The sequence below is a fragment of the Sminthopsis crassicaudata genome, chromosome 5, assembly GCF_048593235.1.
Source record: "Sminthopsis crassicaudata isolate SCR6 chromosome 5, ASM4859323v1, whole genome shotgun sequence".
NCBI classification, from domain to species: domain Eukaryota; kingdom Metazoa; phylum Chordata; class Mammalia; order Dasyuromorphia; family Dasyuridae; genus Sminthopsis; species Sminthopsis crassicaudata.
This window is the reverse complement of record NC_133621.1, coordinates 159,878,654-159,899,651: the sequence shown is the minus strand read 5'-3', so window position 1 is coordinate 159,899,651 and position 20,998 is coordinate 159,878,654. Positions and strand designations below refer to the sequence as shown.

The 20,998-nt window shown below is 34.8% G+C and overlaps 2 protein-coding genes across 7 annotated transcripts in view; one reads left to right on the top strand and one right to left on the bottom strand.

Moving 5' to 3' along the window:
- Positions 1-11,633, top strand: part of SUV39H2 (SUV39H2 histone lysine methyltransferase) — a 28,616-nt gene extending 16,983 nt beyond the window's left edge. For both annotated transcript variants that reach the window (XM_074268562.1, XM_074268565.1), the window contains exons 7-8: positions 6,789-6,878; positions 9,438-11,633. In XM_074268562.1, coding sequence (XP_074124663.1) covers positions 6,789-6,841 — 53 coding nt within the window. In that variant the 3' untranslated portion in view covers positions 6,842-6,878; positions 9,438-11,633. The remainder of the gene's footprint in view (positions 1-6,788; positions 6,879-9,437) is intronic.
- The window catches only part of DCLRE1C (DNA cross-link repair 1C), a 45,843-nt gene continuing 34,328 nt past the window's right edge, over positions 9,484-20,998 (bottom strand). For 4 of the 5 annotated variants that reach the window (XM_074268555.1, XM_074268557.1, XM_074268560.1 and 1 more), the window contains 3 exons: positions 18,292-18,380; positions 12,687-12,784; positions 9,484-10,466 (listed from right to left, as the gene is read on the bottom strand). In XM_074268555.1, coding sequence (XP_074124656.1) covers positions 9,550-10,466; positions 12,687-12,784; positions 18,292-18,380 — 1,104 coding nt within the window. In that variant the 3' untranslated portion in view covers positions 9,484-9,549. The remainder of the gene's footprint in view (positions 10,467-12,686; positions 12,785-18,291; positions 18,381-20,998) is intronic. The other variant, XM_074268556.1, reaches the window with a different exon arrangement.

Genomic DNA, 20,998 nt, shown 5'->3' with positions numbered 1-20,998 from the left:
TTCCCAACAAAAAATCATTTCAGCCTTTGCTTGAAGTCATCCATTGAAGGGAAACCATGATCAGAGGCAGCCCACTACAAAACATTAGTTAGGATTTGATTGAAATTGGCCCCCTTTTTATATCTTCCTTACTACTCTTAGTCCTTCCTAGTGTAATCAGCTGAACAGGTCTAATCCATGTATAAAGTATTAAAAACAGTCATCATAGTCATATCTGTATCTATCTATCTTTTAAAGTATTGAAAAGTCTCTCCATTCTTCCTCCAGGCTTAAAAATATCCAATTCTTTCAACTGCTATTCCTGTGCCATGGAACTTAAATCCTCTCCCCATCCTAGCTGCTCTCTCCTGGACATTTCAGATCCTTGGTACAACCTAAAATTTTAATAACTTTCTATTGTATTAGACTATATAAATCTTATTCAAGTTACAATTTATACACATTTGATTAGAATTATAAACTAAACACTATCAGAATAATAGGTTTTAGAGAAGTTAACACCAAAGCAAAAGATATTCTGGAATCTGAGCTAGTTTGTATTAAAAATAGATGGATCTAAAACTAAAAAAGCCATTTTTCAAAGTAGAACTACCTCTCTGTATAATACCTCATTATTTCTTTAAAGCTTTTAAAAATAATTGGATTATAAATTGAATAGTTAACATAGATGTGTATAATATATTTAATTTATAATCATTGGATTTCTAGTATGTGGGCACAATTAAATAGACTAGACAGATTTACTAGATAGAGCTACTCAAATGTATGTCATCTCAATAGTGTAAATACTCCTTCCAATGATACAGGTTATCAATACCTTTCCATCCTATGTAAGTCTTAACCCATATCCTTTCATCAGAGGTTCATCAAATATATTAGGGGCCTGCTTCTTAGTAATGACTCTAGAATAGAACTTTAGAATAAATAAATAAATAAACTTTAGAATAGTACCTGTGTAGCATACAGGCTTTCTTAAGTGTTAGCTCTCACTCTTGCCAAGTATCTGATTCACTTCTCTTTCTACTCATAGATCTGGATAGTATTTTCTATGCCTCTTCTTGAGCACAAATCATTTCTAGTAATATGCTGCAGCTTGTATATGCTCATGCACAGTGATCTCTCCATCTCTTTTATTGATTTTTAATTGACCACAATTTTATTTCCCTGAGGATTTGTCCCATGAATTGAAGCCTTTACAGCATCACTAGAAGAATACTGATGATGAAATGATGTTTTTATTTCAATATCTTTCAAGTCCTATGAAATTTCTAATGGTAACCCATCCTGCTTTCTTATTTCTATTCAAGTTTGAACCTGTTCAGTGGATTGTCTATTCATCTTCATATTATAATCCAGATAATAGGCAGTTTTTATCCATTTTGTTTTTTCTTTTATAGATAATTAAACTAATCTTCTGAGCATTGAATTCCATTTAAGGAGGTTCTATAATGTTCAGTACTAGAGGCATCTACATCTACAAAAAAGAAAAAGAGCTTTTGGAAGATCTTAGCATCCATATGGAATCATTATTTCATTTGGTTGCTATACTGTACTCTCCTTGATAATGACAAAAAATCTTTGGCATGCATGTATCTCCTGTTTATACCTTGCTTGATATTAGTCAGAAGATCAACAAAGTTTAAATCTGTTGTTGCAATTACATTATCAATTTATGCATGGACGACACCCTGCTTAATCAAATGCTGTTTTATAGTCAACAGATAGTACATTTTTTGACCTTTCAATCAATTGTATGTATGACTTCAATTGGCTGTAATGCTGCATAGTGTGCAAATCAGGTTACTTCATTTTTATACTTTGATCAAAGATACCTTTCAACTTCCTGAAGGGCAAGGACCAGTTTTCTTTCCCTAGCCATTACTAAAATGCCTAGCATATATGTGTTTAATAAATATTAATAGGCATGTAAATCATTGTAAAAGATTTTGTAGAAATTAAAGTAGGGAAATAATTGATACTCTTTACTGCTGCAAAATGGCCCTTTCTCTCTCTTCCCCCTTAATCGTTCCAGCATTTAGTTCTCTTTTCAGGTATGAGAAGTGATATCTAGTTAGCCTCAAAATTATGTCAGCATATCATCATGGATCTCTTCTGTACTTGGTTTGGTCCAGGTGCTATTCCCATCTTTGTTGTTCATTATGCATATTGAGAACTAAGATGTTTGAGATTAAATATGATCACTCCCTGATAATTGATGAAGAATATAGTTTGTTTTAGAAATTGATAGATGTTTTCCATTTTTTTCGATGCTCCTTTCCACTTTAACTGATCTTAAAATTATCTTGTTTAAAGGAGAGGCATACCAGACTTTCTAGGCCCAGTTTCTTCACTTCTCTTTGTCGTTTTATTAATCAAGTGTTGCTCATAATCTTCTATTATCCTCCTTATGGTTTTACAAATGAATTTGTTATAAACTGGTATTTCCATTGGCTACAGACTTTATCCCTGTCAAGAAAAACAAGAATTTGCTGTCTCAGGTAGTTTCTTGGCTACTTTTGTTCCCTCATTGTGACAGCTGCTTTATGTTGAAGTTTCTGTAGAACAAGATAATAGTCAATGCCAAAATCTATTCCTTTATCCGTGAATCATTTTTAGTATCAGTAACATGTCTGAATAACTCAGATGGTCACTGTTTATAAATACATAAATTTCCTTAAATTTCTTTTCTAATGTGATGTCACTTACGATTTTTCGGTTTTTAAGTGGATAGTATGACTGTATAAATAGATGATTGAGATGACTTCTATATTGGAAACCAAGTACCTCTTCTCTGTTAAAACACAGTTAACTAGTTTTCCTCTGGACGATATAGTGTTTGTTCTCTGCAAGCAGTATTGTCAAATTCAAATAGAAATGGATCCCTATTAGCCACATGCTAACTTAAAAAACCACAAATTAACAAATTATATTGTACTTTTTACTTGTTAAACCTTGCCCAGTCACATTTTAATATGGTTTCACTTTTGAGTTTGACACCTCTGCCCTGCAGTGCCTTCTAGTTCCCTTCTTGGGAAAAAAAAAAAAAAAAAAAAAAAGCATTCTTGATTTATGGACATGAGGTTTTGGTGTAGTCTGTTAATTCTAACCTCTTTCATTTCTTGATCCTGACCTATGCTTCAACACATTAGCCTGGATATTCTGAAGTGATATTTTTTTATATTGACGCTATAAACATAACCAGAAGATACAATGAAGTTGCCACTAAATGAATTATGGTTTGCAGGTTTTAGTTGAAAAGTCAATGAAGCATGTACTATGTACCAGTCAGATTGCTAAAAAAAGCTAGGATAAAAGTATAAATAATGATATAATCTCTGAATCACAAAAATCCAAAGGAGTTGTGCCCAAGGGCAAAGAGAAACATTTTAGGGGAAGTGACCTTACTTTACAGTGTTGATGATAAGCAAAAACATTACCATTAAGGAAACTGAATTTATAAAGAAGCAGCTATTTGTGGACAATGGAGCAGAAAGATTTTTAAAACTCAAAAAAGATTCTTTAAATCATTTTGTACTTTAAATCTTGACTTAAAAGTGAGATTGGCATAGGAGAAAAAATATGTTGGGGTGGGAGAGAACACAATTAAAAATTATAGTATTATAAATGATAGGAAAATACTTTATAAATATCTCATTTGACATAACAATACTGTGTGGTAAGAGTTATTACCTTTGTTTTACAGCTGTAGAAACTGAGCAGACATACATGACTTTGCCCAATTATATAGCTTATAAAGTAAACGAGTCAGCTTTGAACTCTGGTTTTTCTGACTCTAGGAAGTACTTTATTCATTATGCCAATTAGCTGCTTTTAATGAGGTCCTATTTTTACTAAATTACTCGGTATTTTTCTAAAAAGTGTTTTTTGGGATTTTTTTTAAACCACTTTTTATGTGATACAGTAATGGGAAGTGATCCAGATTATGGATATGCTTAAATCCACATAAACAGCCAATGCATGGTAGTTGCTCTTCTCAAGGTACATGAAAGGGCATACAGGAAGAATCCCTAGTTTGTACATAAAAAACTATGTACAAAACAGTATTCTTCTTGCAATGCTTCCTATTACTATCTGTGTGACTGTAGAAGTAGTTTATAGTAGTAACACATGAACATAAACCTCAAAGGAAACAAGCAGATTTGGGGGAGGGAGGGAGGTGAGCTCTTCTCTCACAGTTTGGAATGGGAATGGTTAAGCTATTACATTTCTAGACTAGAAATTTCATATTCAACTCAAGGTAATCAAACAAAACAGGTAAGACTGTCTTAGGCAAAATTTAGGTTCCCTCTTTCCCCTTTCAGCCTCCTCCTGTACCCCCCTTTCACTTTTAATACTACCATCCTTTTCCTGTTTTGATTCTCTTAAAATCCTTCTCACATAAAGTATCCTGTTTTCCTCAGTGACCCATAGTCAAATTTACCTCATTTTCCCTGCTATTCCTATCCAAGTTATCTCAGCTAAGCTGATTAAGTGAATTCACACTGATTGCCTCATAAACTGAAGTAGTAAAGCTGTTGTTTGAAATTGATTATTAGCTTCTTAATTACCAAGATTGAATTCTCATTTTCCTTGTTCTTTGTATATAATTTGACATTTCTGGACCAGCCTTTTCTTTGACACTTTGGTTAGAGATAGCTAGATGATATAATGGATGTGTCAGAGATATAAATTCAGATCCTGCCTCAGGCACTAGTTTTCTTATATGTAAAATGGAGATAATAGCACCTATCTCCCTGGTGGTTATTTTTTTTTTGGGAGGCAATTAGGGTTAAGTGACTTGCCCAGGATCACACAGCCTAGAAGTGTTAAGTGTCTGAGACCATTTTTGAACTCGGGTCCTTCTGACTTCCGGACTGGTGCTCTATCCACTGCGCCACTTGGCTGCCCATTAATTTTTCTAAAATACATTCTGCATGGCTACATAGTTCACTGAACAGGTGGTACATAGTATTCCTTGATAATATAGCAGAGATCTTTTGACTTTTTGTATCACAGACCTCTATGGTACTATTGGTTAAAAAAAAAAAAAAAAAAAAAAACACATTCTCAGAAGAATGCTTTTAAATGGATAAAATAAGAGTTAAAAAGGAAATCAACTGTGTTGAAATAAAGATGTATTTTCCCTCTTTCAATTTTATAGACCCTTCAGAATAACTTTTATAAGTAACCCTTATTCTCTCAATCCATTTGGTTTCAGACAGATTTTGAGCCTTGGCATGAATGTTACCTCTGTAGTTGTATCAGGTAGGTTTTTTTTCCCCCTGAGGCATCTGAAGTTGTGATTTGCCCAGGGTCACACAGGAAGTATAGTATCTGAGGTCACATTTGAACTAGTATGTGCACAGGTAAAACTCAAGAAAATCTTTTAGGGTCACATTTTGTTCTACCAAGGCAAATTCTGGCAGATCTGTCTTATTTTGGTTTCCCCCCCCCCACTTTCTGGTTTACCTAAAAATGCTCTAAAATAATTTAGCTTAGCTACTATCTCATACCAAAGTTTTCAACAAATTTTTTCAAGTGCTTTTTGATATTTTTGAGGCAACAATCCTATTATTCTACCATGAACCTCTATAATGTATGACAAAGAACTTGTATTCAAATGCTATTTTGCCTTCTGACCTTGTCTTATTTGCTTGGCAATGAGAGCAAGCCCTGGCTAAAGTGATTTGGGGGTTCTACTGACCTAATTGTAGGTTAAATGTCTCTAAAATGAATTTTCTTTTATCCATTTCCATTTTATTTTTTTATCTGTTTCTGACCTTGGAGCCAACAAACAAGTCTTGGTTGGAGTCCCAATACATATTGGCTATGCTATGCAATCCTGAGAAAGTCACTTATTCCCAGTACTCTAAATACCTCTTTAATAGTAAAAGTTGCAGACATATCAGGCTGCACTGGTAGAAACTGGTAGTTTACTCTTTGAAGATTTCTTCATTCATTAATTCACAGTTCCAGTCCCTATCACTATTCTGTTTTTGTTTTCTGTTATGTTAGGCTAATTGTATGGATTTGTTTAGGATTGAAATTGTTAATACTTATTGTGTGTTATACCATCTTTCTCTTTCTACATTAGTGTTTATTTTGACTAGGTCATTAACTTGTTCTTGGTTAAACTTTACATTTGTTAAATCCCTAATTTTATATTTTGTGTATTATGCTAGGAGAACATTGCTAAAATAAGATATTGTCCTACCCTCCAGGAATCTGTAATTTAAAAGAAGGGCAGCAAATACATAACTACAACAACATATATTCACATATTGGGTTCCCCAAAAAAAGTATGAGAGACTAGAGAAGGGAGAAATCAGGGGCAGCCTCCTTAATGCTAAAAAAAAAAAAAAAAAAAAAGGTTTCTTTTACAGATCTGAGATTCACACTACCCTGCTCAATCTGTCTTAAATGGAGAAAAGAAACTCTCCATACCAAGAAAAAACTTGCTTTGACCTAAGTTAAATATCATCGGAAACCTTAATAGCCACTCTATCTTGGATCTCAATACTTAGGGAAAGAGAGAGACTTACTATTTAGATTTCCCCTTAGTTATGGATGGATTCAAGACTCCTAAGAAAGATTTCAAAGCTGTTCTTTACAGATACCTAGTTTCATTTTGTTAGAAATGCTTGATTTAACACAATATTATAGACATTTAGGTAAAGTGCTGAACACGTATCCAATTATCCACATTATACAATAATTATGCTTATTATCAAATGTCAGATTAATTTGATTTTAAGTTTTGATTGTAACAATAAATTCTGTTCATGTAGGCTCAGCCTTCATAGTTTGGTGCTCACATAGCATGATCATCTACTCAACTTAAAAATATTAGCAGGAATACTTGTTGCAACTCCCAAAAGGTAAGGAAGCAGTGGTAGTTTACATAAAATTCATATTTCTGATATTCTACTTTAAACTTAAGAAAAATCTCAAACTTTCATTTTGCTGAATGGCCAACTACAAAAAAATTTTATACTTCAGAGTTGATGTCTTGGTAAATAAAAATTAACTGAAGTCCATTTAAAAAAATGTGAAAGCATAGTGGTGCCTTAGATTCTGAAAAATTGGATGTTTCAAACAAAAGTATATATAAAGCCAAGATCACATTATGCATGCATTCCAGTGAAGGGAGAGGGCAAGATATACCAGATCCATCATCCCCAGGTCTACATTTGTGTAGGATATAAGTACCAAGTATAAGAAAAACAGATCTGTCCTTCCTGGCCTGTTCCAGGTCATGGATCCAAAGCAAAGTGTGAAGAACACTTGTGTCTAAGGGTGCTATTCCAGGGATAGGAGTCTCCAAGTTAGAACATATATTGAGAAAGGAACAAGATCACTTAATAAGCAGTAGATCTGTGAGATCTAACTTAGGAGCAGAGCAGAGTCTCCAGCATGTAGCCCAGTCTGAAACTCACAGGAATAACTTGGGCAGTAATTTCAGACCAAAGGGAACCAGCAGAGCTTTTCAGCTAGGTCATAATGGCGAAGTCCATCAACAGTTTGCTGAAACTCGATATATAACAAATCCATAGTCCTGTTGTTCAAACCCAAAGCTAGGCCAGGAACTTGGATTACTTGGATGATAAGATCAATGCCCTGGATCATACCACTGAAGCACTGAGCACTGAAACCTTAGGTACTAGGCCAAAGTGGTCGCTGAGATCCTCGAATATCAAAACAATAACTCCCAAGAAATCAGCAATGGGACCAAACATTTCTTCTACAAGTACATAGAACCTGGCCTTAAAATCTAAAGCCAGGAAGCAGTTGGAAAATATGAACGAAAAAATTAAAACCATAAAGCTTTTAAAATGACAGGGACATCCAAGACAAACTGACTCCAAAACACTGACAAGCAAAGCCTCAAAAATAGCTTGGAAACATGTGAAGATAATTTATTAGAGATGATGACTTTTAAAATAATTTTAATAAAGAGGAAAGTAAATGGAAAATGAGAGCTATTGAAGTGAATAAAGTAATGGTTTGACATAAGTATAAACTTATCCAATCCACAAACTCTGAAATATGATTTGATAAATATTAAAAGTCAAGAATGGAGGAAAATGTAAGGTTATTTCATAGTAAAATCAAGTTATTGGATTTGAATAATTATGATTTCAAATTTGAATGATAATTTAAGAATGGATTATCTGAAAGTCATGACCAAAAAAAAAAAATCAGACGTATTTCAAAAACTTTAAAAGGGCAACATGTAAATAAAATACACTGGTCATTTTCTAAAATTCAAAATGAAATCTCCTAAGAGCAGTACAGCCATATTTTCTAAATCAAAGAGAAAACACTAGCCATAAAGTCAGTGTAAAGAAAAGATGAGCTTGGAATACAATAATCCAGAAGGCAAAAGTATGCAATCAGCTACTTATCCTGCAGAACTAAGTTTGTAACTGGGGAAGGGGGGGTGGGGAGTGAGGAGAGAGAAGTGGACTTTTAATAAAGGACTAAAGTACATTCCTTTTGAGGACTAGTGATGCAAAGGAATTAAAAGAATTCAAATATAGATCAAGAGAAACATAAGGCAAACTATCATAAGAAACTAAAGGATAAATAGCATATTCAAATACAGGGAGTATATATTATACATGTCCCTGGGAACCTTAATCACCACTAGAGATCATGGGGAAGTCACTGGATAGAAAGCCTAAAAATGATTTATGTCTTGTTGAACTTAAAAGAATTAAGAGAGGGAAATAAAATCTGAGGGATAGATGGGAGTAAAACTTTTCATCTAATATACAAATACATTTATATAAATGAAGAGGCCTAGAAAAAGCAGCTGAAAAGTGAAACCCATCTTACTGAAGTGAATAAAAAAGGAATATATGCACAGAATGTGGGACAAATACATTTAAAGATAATTGAAAGTGTAGAGAGGCTAATAGGATGCAGGGCATATTAAGAGGGATTCTCAAAACAAATTCTAAAGACAAATATAGCTCTTTTGTTTGCAGTGGCAAAGTATAAGAAAATGGAGTAGGGGAAGGGAGTATAAAGGTACCTATCAACTGAATAGCTGAACAAGTTGAGATACATAAACTGAGAGAAAACAAGGATGGTTTCAGAGAAATTTGGGAAGACTTCTATGAACTAATGCAGTGAAATGAACAAGCGGTGATTTATACATCAACATTGTAAAATAATTTTGAAAAACTGATCAATGTAATGACTTAACCATGAATTCATAAATCAAAATGAAATATACTACCACTCACCTCCTGACAGAGAGGTGAAGAATTCAAAAATGCAGAATAAAGTTTATTTTAGTTTTGTTTTTCCTTAATGGGATGAGGATAGAGGGAAAGGGAGAAAGAAAATGCATTTTTGCTGATTAAAAAATAAAATTTATTATAAATGTATATAATATCAGCCATTTAATATTTCATAACATTTTCTTCTAGGTCCTCATTTTCTAATCTGCTAAAACAATCTGGAATACTTTTAAGGTTTTTTTTTTCCCCTTTTATTTCATAAAATCTCTGAGGGAGTCTTCATATTTTGACTGAAAAATATTTAAGAACTGGATGTACTATGCTTTCTTTCAATTACTATACTTTCACCTGTTGCCAACTTTGCATATAGAAGTTGTAAATGCTCCTGTTTAGGAAGTTCAACATCTGGTGTTGAAGGTATTTCAAAGTCTGAGGAGCTCTGAGAATCTACACTTGTGCTAAGATTTAATAAATTTTTTTCCTCTTCAGTTGCATCCTTCTCACAACTTACTGTAGTTGCTCCTCCAGAAATAGAAGCTGTATTTACATCTTGAGCTCTGTCTTTCACATCAGAGGAAGTGTCTTTTGGACCAGAGATATTTTGTTCCAGTTGACAAGTGGTGACAAGCTCTCTAACTCGGGAGCCACTTTTGTTAAAAAACGTGAAATCACAATTTCTTTCTTGAGAAGATAACAAAATAGTATCTGATTGGCTATCCCAACTTTGGCTTTCTTGTTCTGATATGTGTGTAGACTGAGAAGAATTCTGTGAGGAGATATGAGTTGAATCTCCATCAGAATCACTGAAAAGTCTTGGTGACTGGGAAGTACCTGCCTCTGTGGAAGAAATCACATATTCTGAACCATCATCTGGAATATCAGCATTATTTTTAAAAAATTTTTTCCACTCTGGAATGTCCACATCCAATTCCTGTTGCTGTAATGGAAGAAAATTCAAATCCCCATGAAAAGAAGTTACAATTTCAGATTGATCCTCATCCTCACTGTTGGATTCCTCACAGTCTACAAAGTTTGTCAAAAGAGAACTCTCCACACTGTCTATTCTGCAGCTTGCTATATTCGGCTTCAGTTGTCCTGGACATTCTTGAGGTTCAGGTTTGGGAGAAAGTAATGGAGGCTTGAAAGTCTGTTGATTTGGGATCTTGTGTCTCAAAGGCATTAACTGAGAATCATCAAAGAGATCTTCATCTTCATCCTCTGTCCATCCCGACACCGCCCAGGGTAAAAAAAAATGAAGGGAGAGGTTCACAAAAATTAGGACACAATTTATTGTGTAATGCATTCAGCTAAACTCATAATCTAAGGCATCTTAAACATCCTCTCTTTTATAAAAAGTAAAACCACTTTTTATACATACTACTTGCCTAGTTCTTTTAGAAAATTTTGGAGCACAAGACCATATCTTTGTGAATTACGTGATTTCTATTGCACTACAATTTTTTAAAAACTCCGTTTACTATGACTTTTTTTTTTTTTTTTTACTTTTACACTTTTACAATGACATGTTTTGAATTAAGATAAAAGAATTTTGTGCATATGCTCAACTAGAGCCTACTTTTTTGTATCTCCACTTTTCTTGTACTTTGTATACTGGTTGGTTGATTGGCTGATTAAACAGACAACATTGTCTATAATTTAAATTATAAATATTAATAAGCCCTACCTGAAAGTTTTAAAATTAGTGATATGTTGGGGGGCAGCTAAGTGGCGCAGTGGATAGAGCATCAGCCTAGAATTCAGGAGGACCAGAGTTCAAATTTGATCTCAGACACTTAACACTTCCTAGCTGTGTGACCCTGGGCAAGTCACTTAACCCCAGCCTCAAAAATAAAATAAAATTGGTGATATGTCATGCAGCCAAATTAAATATATTTTAAAACCAGACATAATATCTAATTAAAGATATTAAAAGTATTTTGAAAATCAAACACATACTCCCAGCCTCTATCAGAATTCATTAACGCAGACTAATAACAGAGTTAAGAGTAGGAACAAGACATAAAGAAACTACAAAAGTTTGAGGTGCTAAATTAGGTTAACCTACAATGACTGAATAAGACAGAGGATAATAGAAAATGTTTCCTAACATTCAACAAATATAGTAGTTAAACCAGCTCAGTAAAACCGAACTCAAATAGACATAGGACCACTAAATCATAAGTAAAACTGGCTGAATAGTGATTTAGAAAACTACATATTAATGAATTTTGTTAAATATTTCCCAATTATATATTTGTGATCAAGTATGGACAGTCACAATAAGCCTAAGGTTTTGATAGTTCTGAAGCACATGACCTTTAATGGTTCCTTTCCAGCACCAAATGCTTTATTTAATTTAATAAATCATCAATGTTAACAACTTTACATATGTAGATTTCTTCTTACTAGCTATCATGTATAAATTATTACTAGAAAATATTTTTGTATTACTAACAAATATGGGATAAAACCCTCCTGATAAATGTCAGGCATAAAGAAGTATTGACTTCTGGTTTTGTCAGCAAGATTCAGGCTTTAGCTACTTCTTTAAGATGTTCAAATGATGTTCACGAAACCATCCCATTAGTCAAGATACTGTTTTTTTTCTTTGATATCTAATTTTTACATTTACTTTTATGTTTTTCTTACACCAACCTAGCATAATATTTTTGCATCGTAATTTGTTAATACTGCCAGCTTATTAACATGTATTGCTGGTTTAGTTTACACTGGTTTTAAGAGAAAAGTGGTATTTCAAACTAGTGGAAGAACTAATCACAGAAAACAATGTGAGATCATACCTTAAAGTCATAGGTGAAATTTAATTACAACTAAGCTCCAAGAATTTTTGCTCAAAAGTATCATTATATGAACAAAGTTTAAATGTTTAAATGTTAAATGTTTAATACATTTATGCATCAAAGTAATAGAATTTTTTTTAATGAGGATCATAATCCAACTCAATTTAGAACCCAAAATTCTTCATTTTGCTTCAAAGTTAACCCACTTCTCCATTTGATTGTACAATGGCACTAAAGATAAACAGGAAGACCTAAAATATTATTTGTATTATTTTAGTTCAACCAAACCAGAAATAATTTCTTAAAATTATTACTTAAGTTCCCAATGACTGCACAAGTTAGGTTCCATATAGCTAATGGATGATATCAGTATAACTCCACACTGCCTTGGTCATTTTGTAGTGCTTATTTCCAAGAAATATAAAGCACTAAAAAATATAAACATTTATCCTCATAACATGTTTATAAGCTTAAAGAAAAAAAAAAGATCCAATTTGGTCTTTATAATATAGAAGAAACATGTAGACACAATTATTTTTTCGAGAAAAGTAAGTAAAATACCAGATCCAATTTCCTCTCCAAATTACATGCCAAAAAATAGTCTTCCTTAGGCACTGAGAACCCATATTCCCTTTACCTGGTTCAAGGTATGTTGTTCTGATTCTCTTCAACATTCCAAGTGGTTTATACTTTGCTTCGGTACTCTTAGAAAAGGATCGGCATAATGGTTTTAAGCTGAAAAGAATCATGATATAATATACATTTTTTTTTTAAATTTCTAAGGAAACTCCTGGAATGCATATCTACCAAAATCTTATATATCTGTTCCATGAAATCTGTTCCAATATTTAAAACCTTATACTTTTATCAGAATAATAAAAAGATGACAATTATAACCTTAAACTTAACAGAAAATAAGTAGCATAAAGTAGTCAGTTCCTTTTCACAAAATCCTTCTCAGATTTATAGTGGTTCTTGTATAAGTGAGAAATATTTGGTCTCACCTCTTCACAGATCCTACAGGATAACATCTAACCCAGGTCATCAAAGGAGTGAGATTTTTCTGTCCTATTCCCTTGATGAAGGTAATCCCTACCTTTTTGATGCTTATTTAATTTGTATCCTATAAGTTTTTTAGCTTTAGTTCCTCTGCTTCTCCAGAAACATGATGTACCATTTTGGTTTCAATTTTATGTAACTGATTTTTAAATGTATTGGTATAATTTTCCTTTCTAAAAGCTTTCCATGTTAAAATTTACTCTTCGATCTTAAAAATTATTCTCATCACATTTTAAGGCATGAAAACATAAAAAAATAAAACATGATAAAAAATGAAATTGAACAGTCAACAAAAATTTATTAAGTGCCTACTATGTGCCAGGCACTATGCTAAATAAGCTCTGGAAGAAACTTCTTTTCCTTCTGTAACTTGAATGCAAAATCATGTTACTAGTCCAGATAATGGTCATCTCATTCATAAAAGTACTTTTAACTCTTGTAAATGACTTCACACTGTTTTTCTTTCTTCTCATTAACCTGTCATCCAATCTACCCAGCATATATATCAATTTTCTAAAAAGCCACTTCCATTATATTGGTCTTTTGTTGAGAAACTCCAATGGGTCCTTTTCTATACTGAGAATGAAGTTCAACTTCATGGTACCTTAGAATCCTCATCAATTCGCACAAGCCTGTATTTTCAACTTATGTCCTACAATTGTCTACCCTATATCTTTACTATTCCTCAAATAAGTCTTGGCTTCTCAAACACAACACTACTCATATCACCTGTCAAGCCTAACATCTTTCCTCTGCTAATCTAGTCTTCCTATCAAGACCTCAAGTCCATGCCTTCTAAGACAATTTAAGCCCACATGCAGTGCTCTCTGCCTCATCTAAAGTAACAACACAACATGCACTCTACCTTGTGACATCTCATATTCCTACATTCTGCTATTATTTGAATTTTAATTACAGCGTCTTCCACTAAATTAATATTCCTATGCCTAATTGTGGTAGAGAGGGGATCCTGGGTGTTTTTGCTAGCAGCCTGGAATTTTTGCCAGACCCTTTGAAGCTGTTAAGAATTCATCTACAGATAAAATGATTTGGCTAAATTGTTGTCTGAGGACCAGTCTAGCTAAGTTTGAAAAGAATCATCACATAAGGCTGGCTACTAGATGTTGAAACATTCTGGCAAAACCAACTCATCAAACAGTCTACTAGAGTATGGAAGCATTATAATCTATTGCTTGGTAGAAGGAGTACCCATACCGTTGAAATCATATATGTTTTGTGTATATACAAGGTCATAAATATAAAGTGATGATGTTGAAGTTTTTATGAACAAAATGCTAAAACTTTATATTTAAATGAATTTCCACCCCTTCACCACTGTTTGGGGAGGGGGAAAAGAAGTCTCTTTTAAATAGAAGCTTTCAACAGGTCCAGCTGTTGAATTATGCTTTCCCTTGCTGGACATTCTGAACTCTTCTAAGGACCACTGAGGGAATGTAAGAACAAGCAATTAAGTCAAGAGATTAATACTATGGTTATCAGACAACTGAGAAAGGAAATATTGTTTTATCATTACCACAAAAATCTGTGCCTAATAAAACATTTTAAAAGAAAGAAATGAAAGAATTATTTTTTTAAAAGTATTGATCTTATCTAAATTAGAATTTAGAGTATCATTATAAATAGCTTCTATGGCGACTATTCTTTGCCAAATATAAAATTGTGTGGCTTGTTAGGTATTGTTGACTCAAAAGTCCAGTGAACCATGGATCCCTTATATTTTTGTGCTCAATTATTCCAACAGTTTCCTAAATAAGTTGATCATTTAGGAATCTATATCCCAAAAGACACCTCTACTTTTGTAATTGAGCTTAGAGAAAAGATTGGCCAAAGACATTTGTATCTTATTCTCTTTTCTCATTGGCTGCACTGCTCTTTCTTCACCACACTTTAAAGATCTGCATTATATTTTTGTGTTTCCTTTCTTGAGTCCAATTAATTTCCATAAGCTAGTTTTAGAAGGCTAGGTCCCTATACAATGTACAGCTGAAAAAGGTGAAAGGTCTATGCATAATTCAATGGAGAATATAAAACCTTGGCCAGGATCTGATACAGAAGCATGTAAAAGTATACACAAGAAATAAAAATAAGTTCATTTGGTGGGATTAGTAACTTTCAACAATTTTCCTACATGTCATATACATGTCACACTAAATTCTCTAGAAACATGCCCTTTGGGGAATAGGGACTCTCTTGGTTTCTATGAGCAAGCATATGTCACAGACACACTCATATTGAAATAGATGTTTCTAGCAGAGATACAAACTAAAGACCAAATGGAATGACCTTGCCAAACTCTAAAATCCATGGTCCAGGATCATATTTTTAAAATGTTAATAACTATATTTTAAAATAATTGGTTTTCTTTGTAATCCTATGATTTTTTATGTTAAGCATAACTCTCATTTGGAGGTGGGTTTGTTTGTTTAGTTATTTTCAGTCATGTCTGACTCTTCATGACCCCATTTGGAATTTTCTTGGCAAAGGTACTGGAATGATTTGCCATTTCCTTCTCTATTTCATTTTACAGAAGAAACTGAGGCAAACAGGGTTAAGTGACTTGCCCTGAGTCACCCAACTAGTAAATGTCTGAGGCCAACTACCTGCACATATAGGGTTTTACTGTATGCATTTTAAAACATTATTCTAAAAAAGGAGCCCATAAATTTGACCAGATTTATCAAAGGGGTCCTGAAATAACTTCTACTCTAAAAGAAATGTAATACTTTTCCCAAGAAAGAAACATCTAACTCTATTATAATGCTACTGAAAGGCTATTTGGACTAGCATATTATCCTATTAAGTATATAAAACTGAAACAGAAATCAGAACATAAATAAATCTCTGAACTCCATAGGAAATAGTTCTGCTTGGCAGTCCAAAAAACTGATATAGTGATTCTTTGAACACTGTATTGCGTAGCTTAGTTAGCTGCAAATAAATAAAAAGGATACCTTAGCATGTCACTGCTCTCAATCACTGGCTTGGGGGAAAGTGAAATCTCCTACCTAAATAAAAAGCCAGTGCCAAAGTAGAACTCTGGATATTATGGAATATCAAAGGTGTATTCCCTTGTAGTTACATCAGCCACTTTACAAAGTATATCAACTCCCCCAATATATTTAGAGCAAATCCAGCAGCAGAAAATGAGAAAGCTAATAAAGTGAAGGCCAGGCAGGGGAAGAAGAGCATGATGTATGAAGACTATCAGTGTGGAAGCATTAAAATGTGTCCAAGGGATATATTGAATGCAGTATTATAGACAGCCATTTAGAACAGAGAGAGCAGAAATCAGCATGGAGGAGGGAAAGTGTTTAAAATACGAGAGAAAAGCAGAGAGAACGCCTGAATCTTAGTGATGAGTGTCTCACTTGTAGAACAGGTCAGGGTTAATTTGACTGAAAAGGACAGAAGGTGGTATTAGATTGGAAAGGTAGGAAGGGGGCTGGAAACATAGAATTGATCATGAAATCCATGGAATCATTTGAGACTACCCAGTGAGAAGTCAGAAGGAAGGAGGACCGAGCTCTGAACAGTACCTCTGATTACAGATGTGATCTGGATGAGGATCCAGAGTCAGAGAGGTAAGTGGAAAATCAGGAGAGAGAGGTGTCCTTACACAAACCCAGAGATGAACGCATCAACCAGAAGCAAGCAGTCTACAGGGTCAGAGGCTGTTGACGAATGACAGCCAAGGTGTGCCAGGCACTCTGAGCGCTCTGTAACCCACCTCATCTCCCATCACAAAAGTCCTAAAGCCTGGGTACTCTCATCCCTGTTTTATCAATAAGGAGACTGCTGAGAAGTTAAATGCCCTGCTCAGAGTCATAGCCCCCAGGTGTCTGAAGCCAAATCTGAGCTTGGGTCTTCCTTGCTCCAAGCCCAGTGACTGTTTTCTTTGGCAACTAAAAGATGAATAACTTTGAAGAGAACAGTTCCAGTGGAAGGTAAGGCCAGAAGCTGGATTGGGGAGAGAGAGAAGTACAGGGGAAACAGCCTTTCTGAGGAGTTCAGTTACAAAGGGTGAAAGAGAAATAGGGCAAAGATGGGGGAAGAAAGTTTTTTCAGAAGGGAGGCTGAGCATGTATGCAGGCAGTAGGAAATGAGCCAGTAGAGAGGGAGAGACAGGGACAGAGGATCTCCTCTAACATCTGTTAGAGGAGAGGGGATGGAATGGGATCTCTCGAAGAAATGACAGGAGCTAGCCTTTTTACAGATGTGATAGATGAAGAAAGAAAGGCAGAAGGTTGAAAGAAAGGCTGAATGACAGCAAATGAGGAAGAGAGGAAAGAGGGAGTTCATGTCAGGTTTTTTTTTTTTTGTTTTTCCTGAAAAGAAAGAAAGGCAGAAGGCACCTGAATGACAGCAAATGAGGAAGAGGGGAAAGAGGGAGTTCATGTCAGTTGTTTTTTTTCCTGAAAATATGAGGCCAGGTTCTCAGTGAAGGTGGGGAGGTCTGAGGAAGAATGAAGAGCTGTTGTGGAGATTGGGAGAGCTGACTAGCAGCAAATCTGCAGGGGATCCAGTCCAAAGGGCTGAATGGTTTTCCTTCAGCAACATATATGTAAGAGTGAGAGTGGTAAATGCTGAAGTGATCCAAAGCCAAGCCCTGTATGGGCATCACTAATGGGATGCACAGGGGCTGCAGGTTCCATACAGGAGAAGAGTGTAGAGTTGAACTGTTCTATGCAGACGTCAGGATATGGAAGGAGAGGGTGGCTGGTGCCAGGGAGAGAGCCTGGGAGAAAAGCAAGGGGGCAGTGTACAGATGGAGAGTGCAGTTATGTAAAGGAAGGTGGAGGGAGAGATGAAAGCCAACTGACTATGGTCAGATGAGGGGATTTCAAAATTCTTCAGCACAGAGTTGGTTTGTCTGGAGGTAATGGAAAGATCAGAAGGAGGACCATCTTTGTCTCTGGCTGAAGAGGGCTGGAAGAATGACTCATGGGAGGGGAGTAATCTCTAAGCAAACAAACTTTTCCTAGTATCTCAGTAAGCAAAAGGGAGAAAGTCAGTTTGAATAAGCTTAAGGAATATAGGATTCAGAGATTTTAAATTAAATGAAATTTATGGCCAAATTCCATAGAAAAGCTTAAACCTCCTAACCAAAGCATCCCAGTGACACCAGAATCTAGTGTTGGGCTCATTTAAAACTCTTTACTTACATTTCTACCACTTTATCCATTGTTGCACCCAAGGGAATGACATTTGGATACACATTCACAGGACGGATGTAACTCAAGAAATCCTTAATCTAATGGAAAAGGAAAAAAAAAAAAAAATAATGTATCACTAGTGGAAAATAAAAGAAAAAAGTCCCACTTTAACAAGTAGTGTTTCACAAGATCTTGTACCCAGGAAATAGTGGAGATAATGGAAAGGAATCTTCTATATGGCTCAGGTGTTTGTTGAATAAATCCTACTTTTGTGCATATTATTTGCCTCCTTGCTCAGGAAGGTTCAGCACTCAGATACATCCCCTTTTTACTTCTCTTAGAATTTAGTTGTTGCTTTTAAATAAATAACCACATATACCATAAAATCTTATAACTTTGCTGTTTGTACAAAGTCACTGTTATTGGATGCAAACCTTTTTAAAGAGTACAATATCCAGCAGCTCTTCAAAAGCTGTGATTTTTCTCTAACTAAGTGTAATTCACAGACACACAAAGGAAATAATATGATTGTTTTTATGAGTACTTTGTATTTTTTATAAAGCTCAGGTTTGCTCTTCACAACATTCTGTGTGTCAATTGACAAATGTAGAATGTGAGGTATAAAAGCAATGCTTGCACCATAAGTCTTCCAAATTCATGATTTTATCAGAGGCAATTCAATTCTGCAAACATTAAACATCACTGAAGAGGCCTTAAGAGGTTAAACAGCCTGATGATCCAAGATCACAGAAGTGGGGGAGTAGCCTGTGGCCTCTGGCTCCTGGGATCTTGGACATATTGTTTAACCTTGCTGAACCTTACAATTGAATCTTCAATTGTAAAATGGGGGGACTGGATTGAGTTAGATGACTTCAAAAGGTCCCCCTGCAGCTCTAGATCTTTGATCTGACATTTCCATGGCCTTGTAGGAAAAAAAAGGGAAAATACTTATTTTAATTAAAGGAGGAAAGTAAATGAGATAATTCTTTACTTAGAAATTTTTAATTTACAGTTTCTAAGAGGATTCTGAGAACATAGCAGAGAAGGTCAGAAAACTTAAGATATAATATTGCATCAGAGCAAATGTAAAGCATCAAATAAATAAAAGTCAGGTTCTCCTAAGAATAGGCAAAAACCCAGGAAAGAACAGCTCTCCAGGAACACAAGGTCCAGGAGCACTAAGAGAAGGGCAAGTAGCTCCAGGCCAACTCTGAAGAATCAACAAACCACAAAACATGGAGACCACCTCAGCCTTAAGCACTCCCTTCCTGCAGCTACTGTGGGGACCTGATAGCTGAGCAGGAGAATGAAGCACCTTTCATGGGCAACCGCACTGACCAGACACACCGAGAGCTGCACTGCCATTTCCTGGGCAGAAGCAGCCACCGCACAGCTGGTGAAAGCAGTGGCCAAGGGGTGGGACTCTCTCAGTTGGGGGTACTTGCAGAACACCAGAGTCTCTAGCTTCCCCTCTGGAGAAGAAAGGCCAGCTATAACTCACAGCCACTGGAGGATGCACAGGGAGAGAGCTCATATGTGGGACAGATCCAATGGGGCTCTAGCTGTGGCTTAGGAACAGAGAGGAGAGCCCAAGATTGAGCACTGGGACAGACTTCAGAAATCACAGTAACAAGGACCTGAGACCTGGGGCATTATTTACCATACCTTAAGACTAGAACTTCACCATGCTAATAGCTGCTAAAAAAAATAAAACTAAAAACAAACAAACAAACAAACAAACAAAAAACCAAGCAAAGGAGAAAACCCAACCATAGACAGTTATTATGGGATAGAAAAGATTTGGGTTCATATTCAGAGGAGGATTAATGGAACTAAAAAAAAAACCACTCCTTTTTCAATGAGAAATGTCAAATGGTCCCAGCCACAAAGATTTCGTAGAACTTAAAAAGAACTATTAAAAAAAAAAAAAAAAAAAAAAAAGAGGTAAAAGAAAAATTAAAGAAAAAAAGAGCAATCCAAGAAAAAAAAATTTTTTAATTATGAAAAGAAAGCCAACCAATTTGAAATAAAGAACCAAAAACTTAATGAGAAAATAATTTCTTGAAAAACAGAATTGGGCAAAAAAAAAGCTAGTGACATTCTAAGATACCAAGAAATAATTTTTTTTAAAAATCAAAGGCTAAAAAAATAGAAGAGAATATAAAATACCTCAACCTCAGAAAAATAACTGATCTAGAGAACTGATTGAGGAAAAATTATATAAGAATTATTGGACTGCCTAAAAATTATGATTAAAAAAAAATCCTGCCATAAAATAATGCATACCCAGCAGCTGTCTCACTACTAAGTCTGTATACTAGAGAGATCATAAAAGAGAGAGAAAAACTCATTTGTGCAAAAATGTTTGTAGCAGTTCTTTCTATATTGGCAATGAATTGGAAATTAAGTGGATGCCCATGGTGAATAAGTTATGTTATGAAATATTGTTCTGTAAGAAACGAGCAGCAGGATGATTTCAGAGAAGCCTGGAGAGAGTTACATGAACTGATGCTAAGTGAAGTGAGCAGAACCAAGAGAACATTGTACACGTGCTGCTGTACAAAGCAACCAGAAAATTATATAAAGATCAACTGTATTGGAAGGCATTTCCAAAAGTTTCAGGAAGGAAAATGTCATCTGCATGGATACTGAAAGTGGACTAAAGCATAGTACTTTCACCTTTTTGTGTTTGTTCTTTATCGTGGTTTTTTCCCTT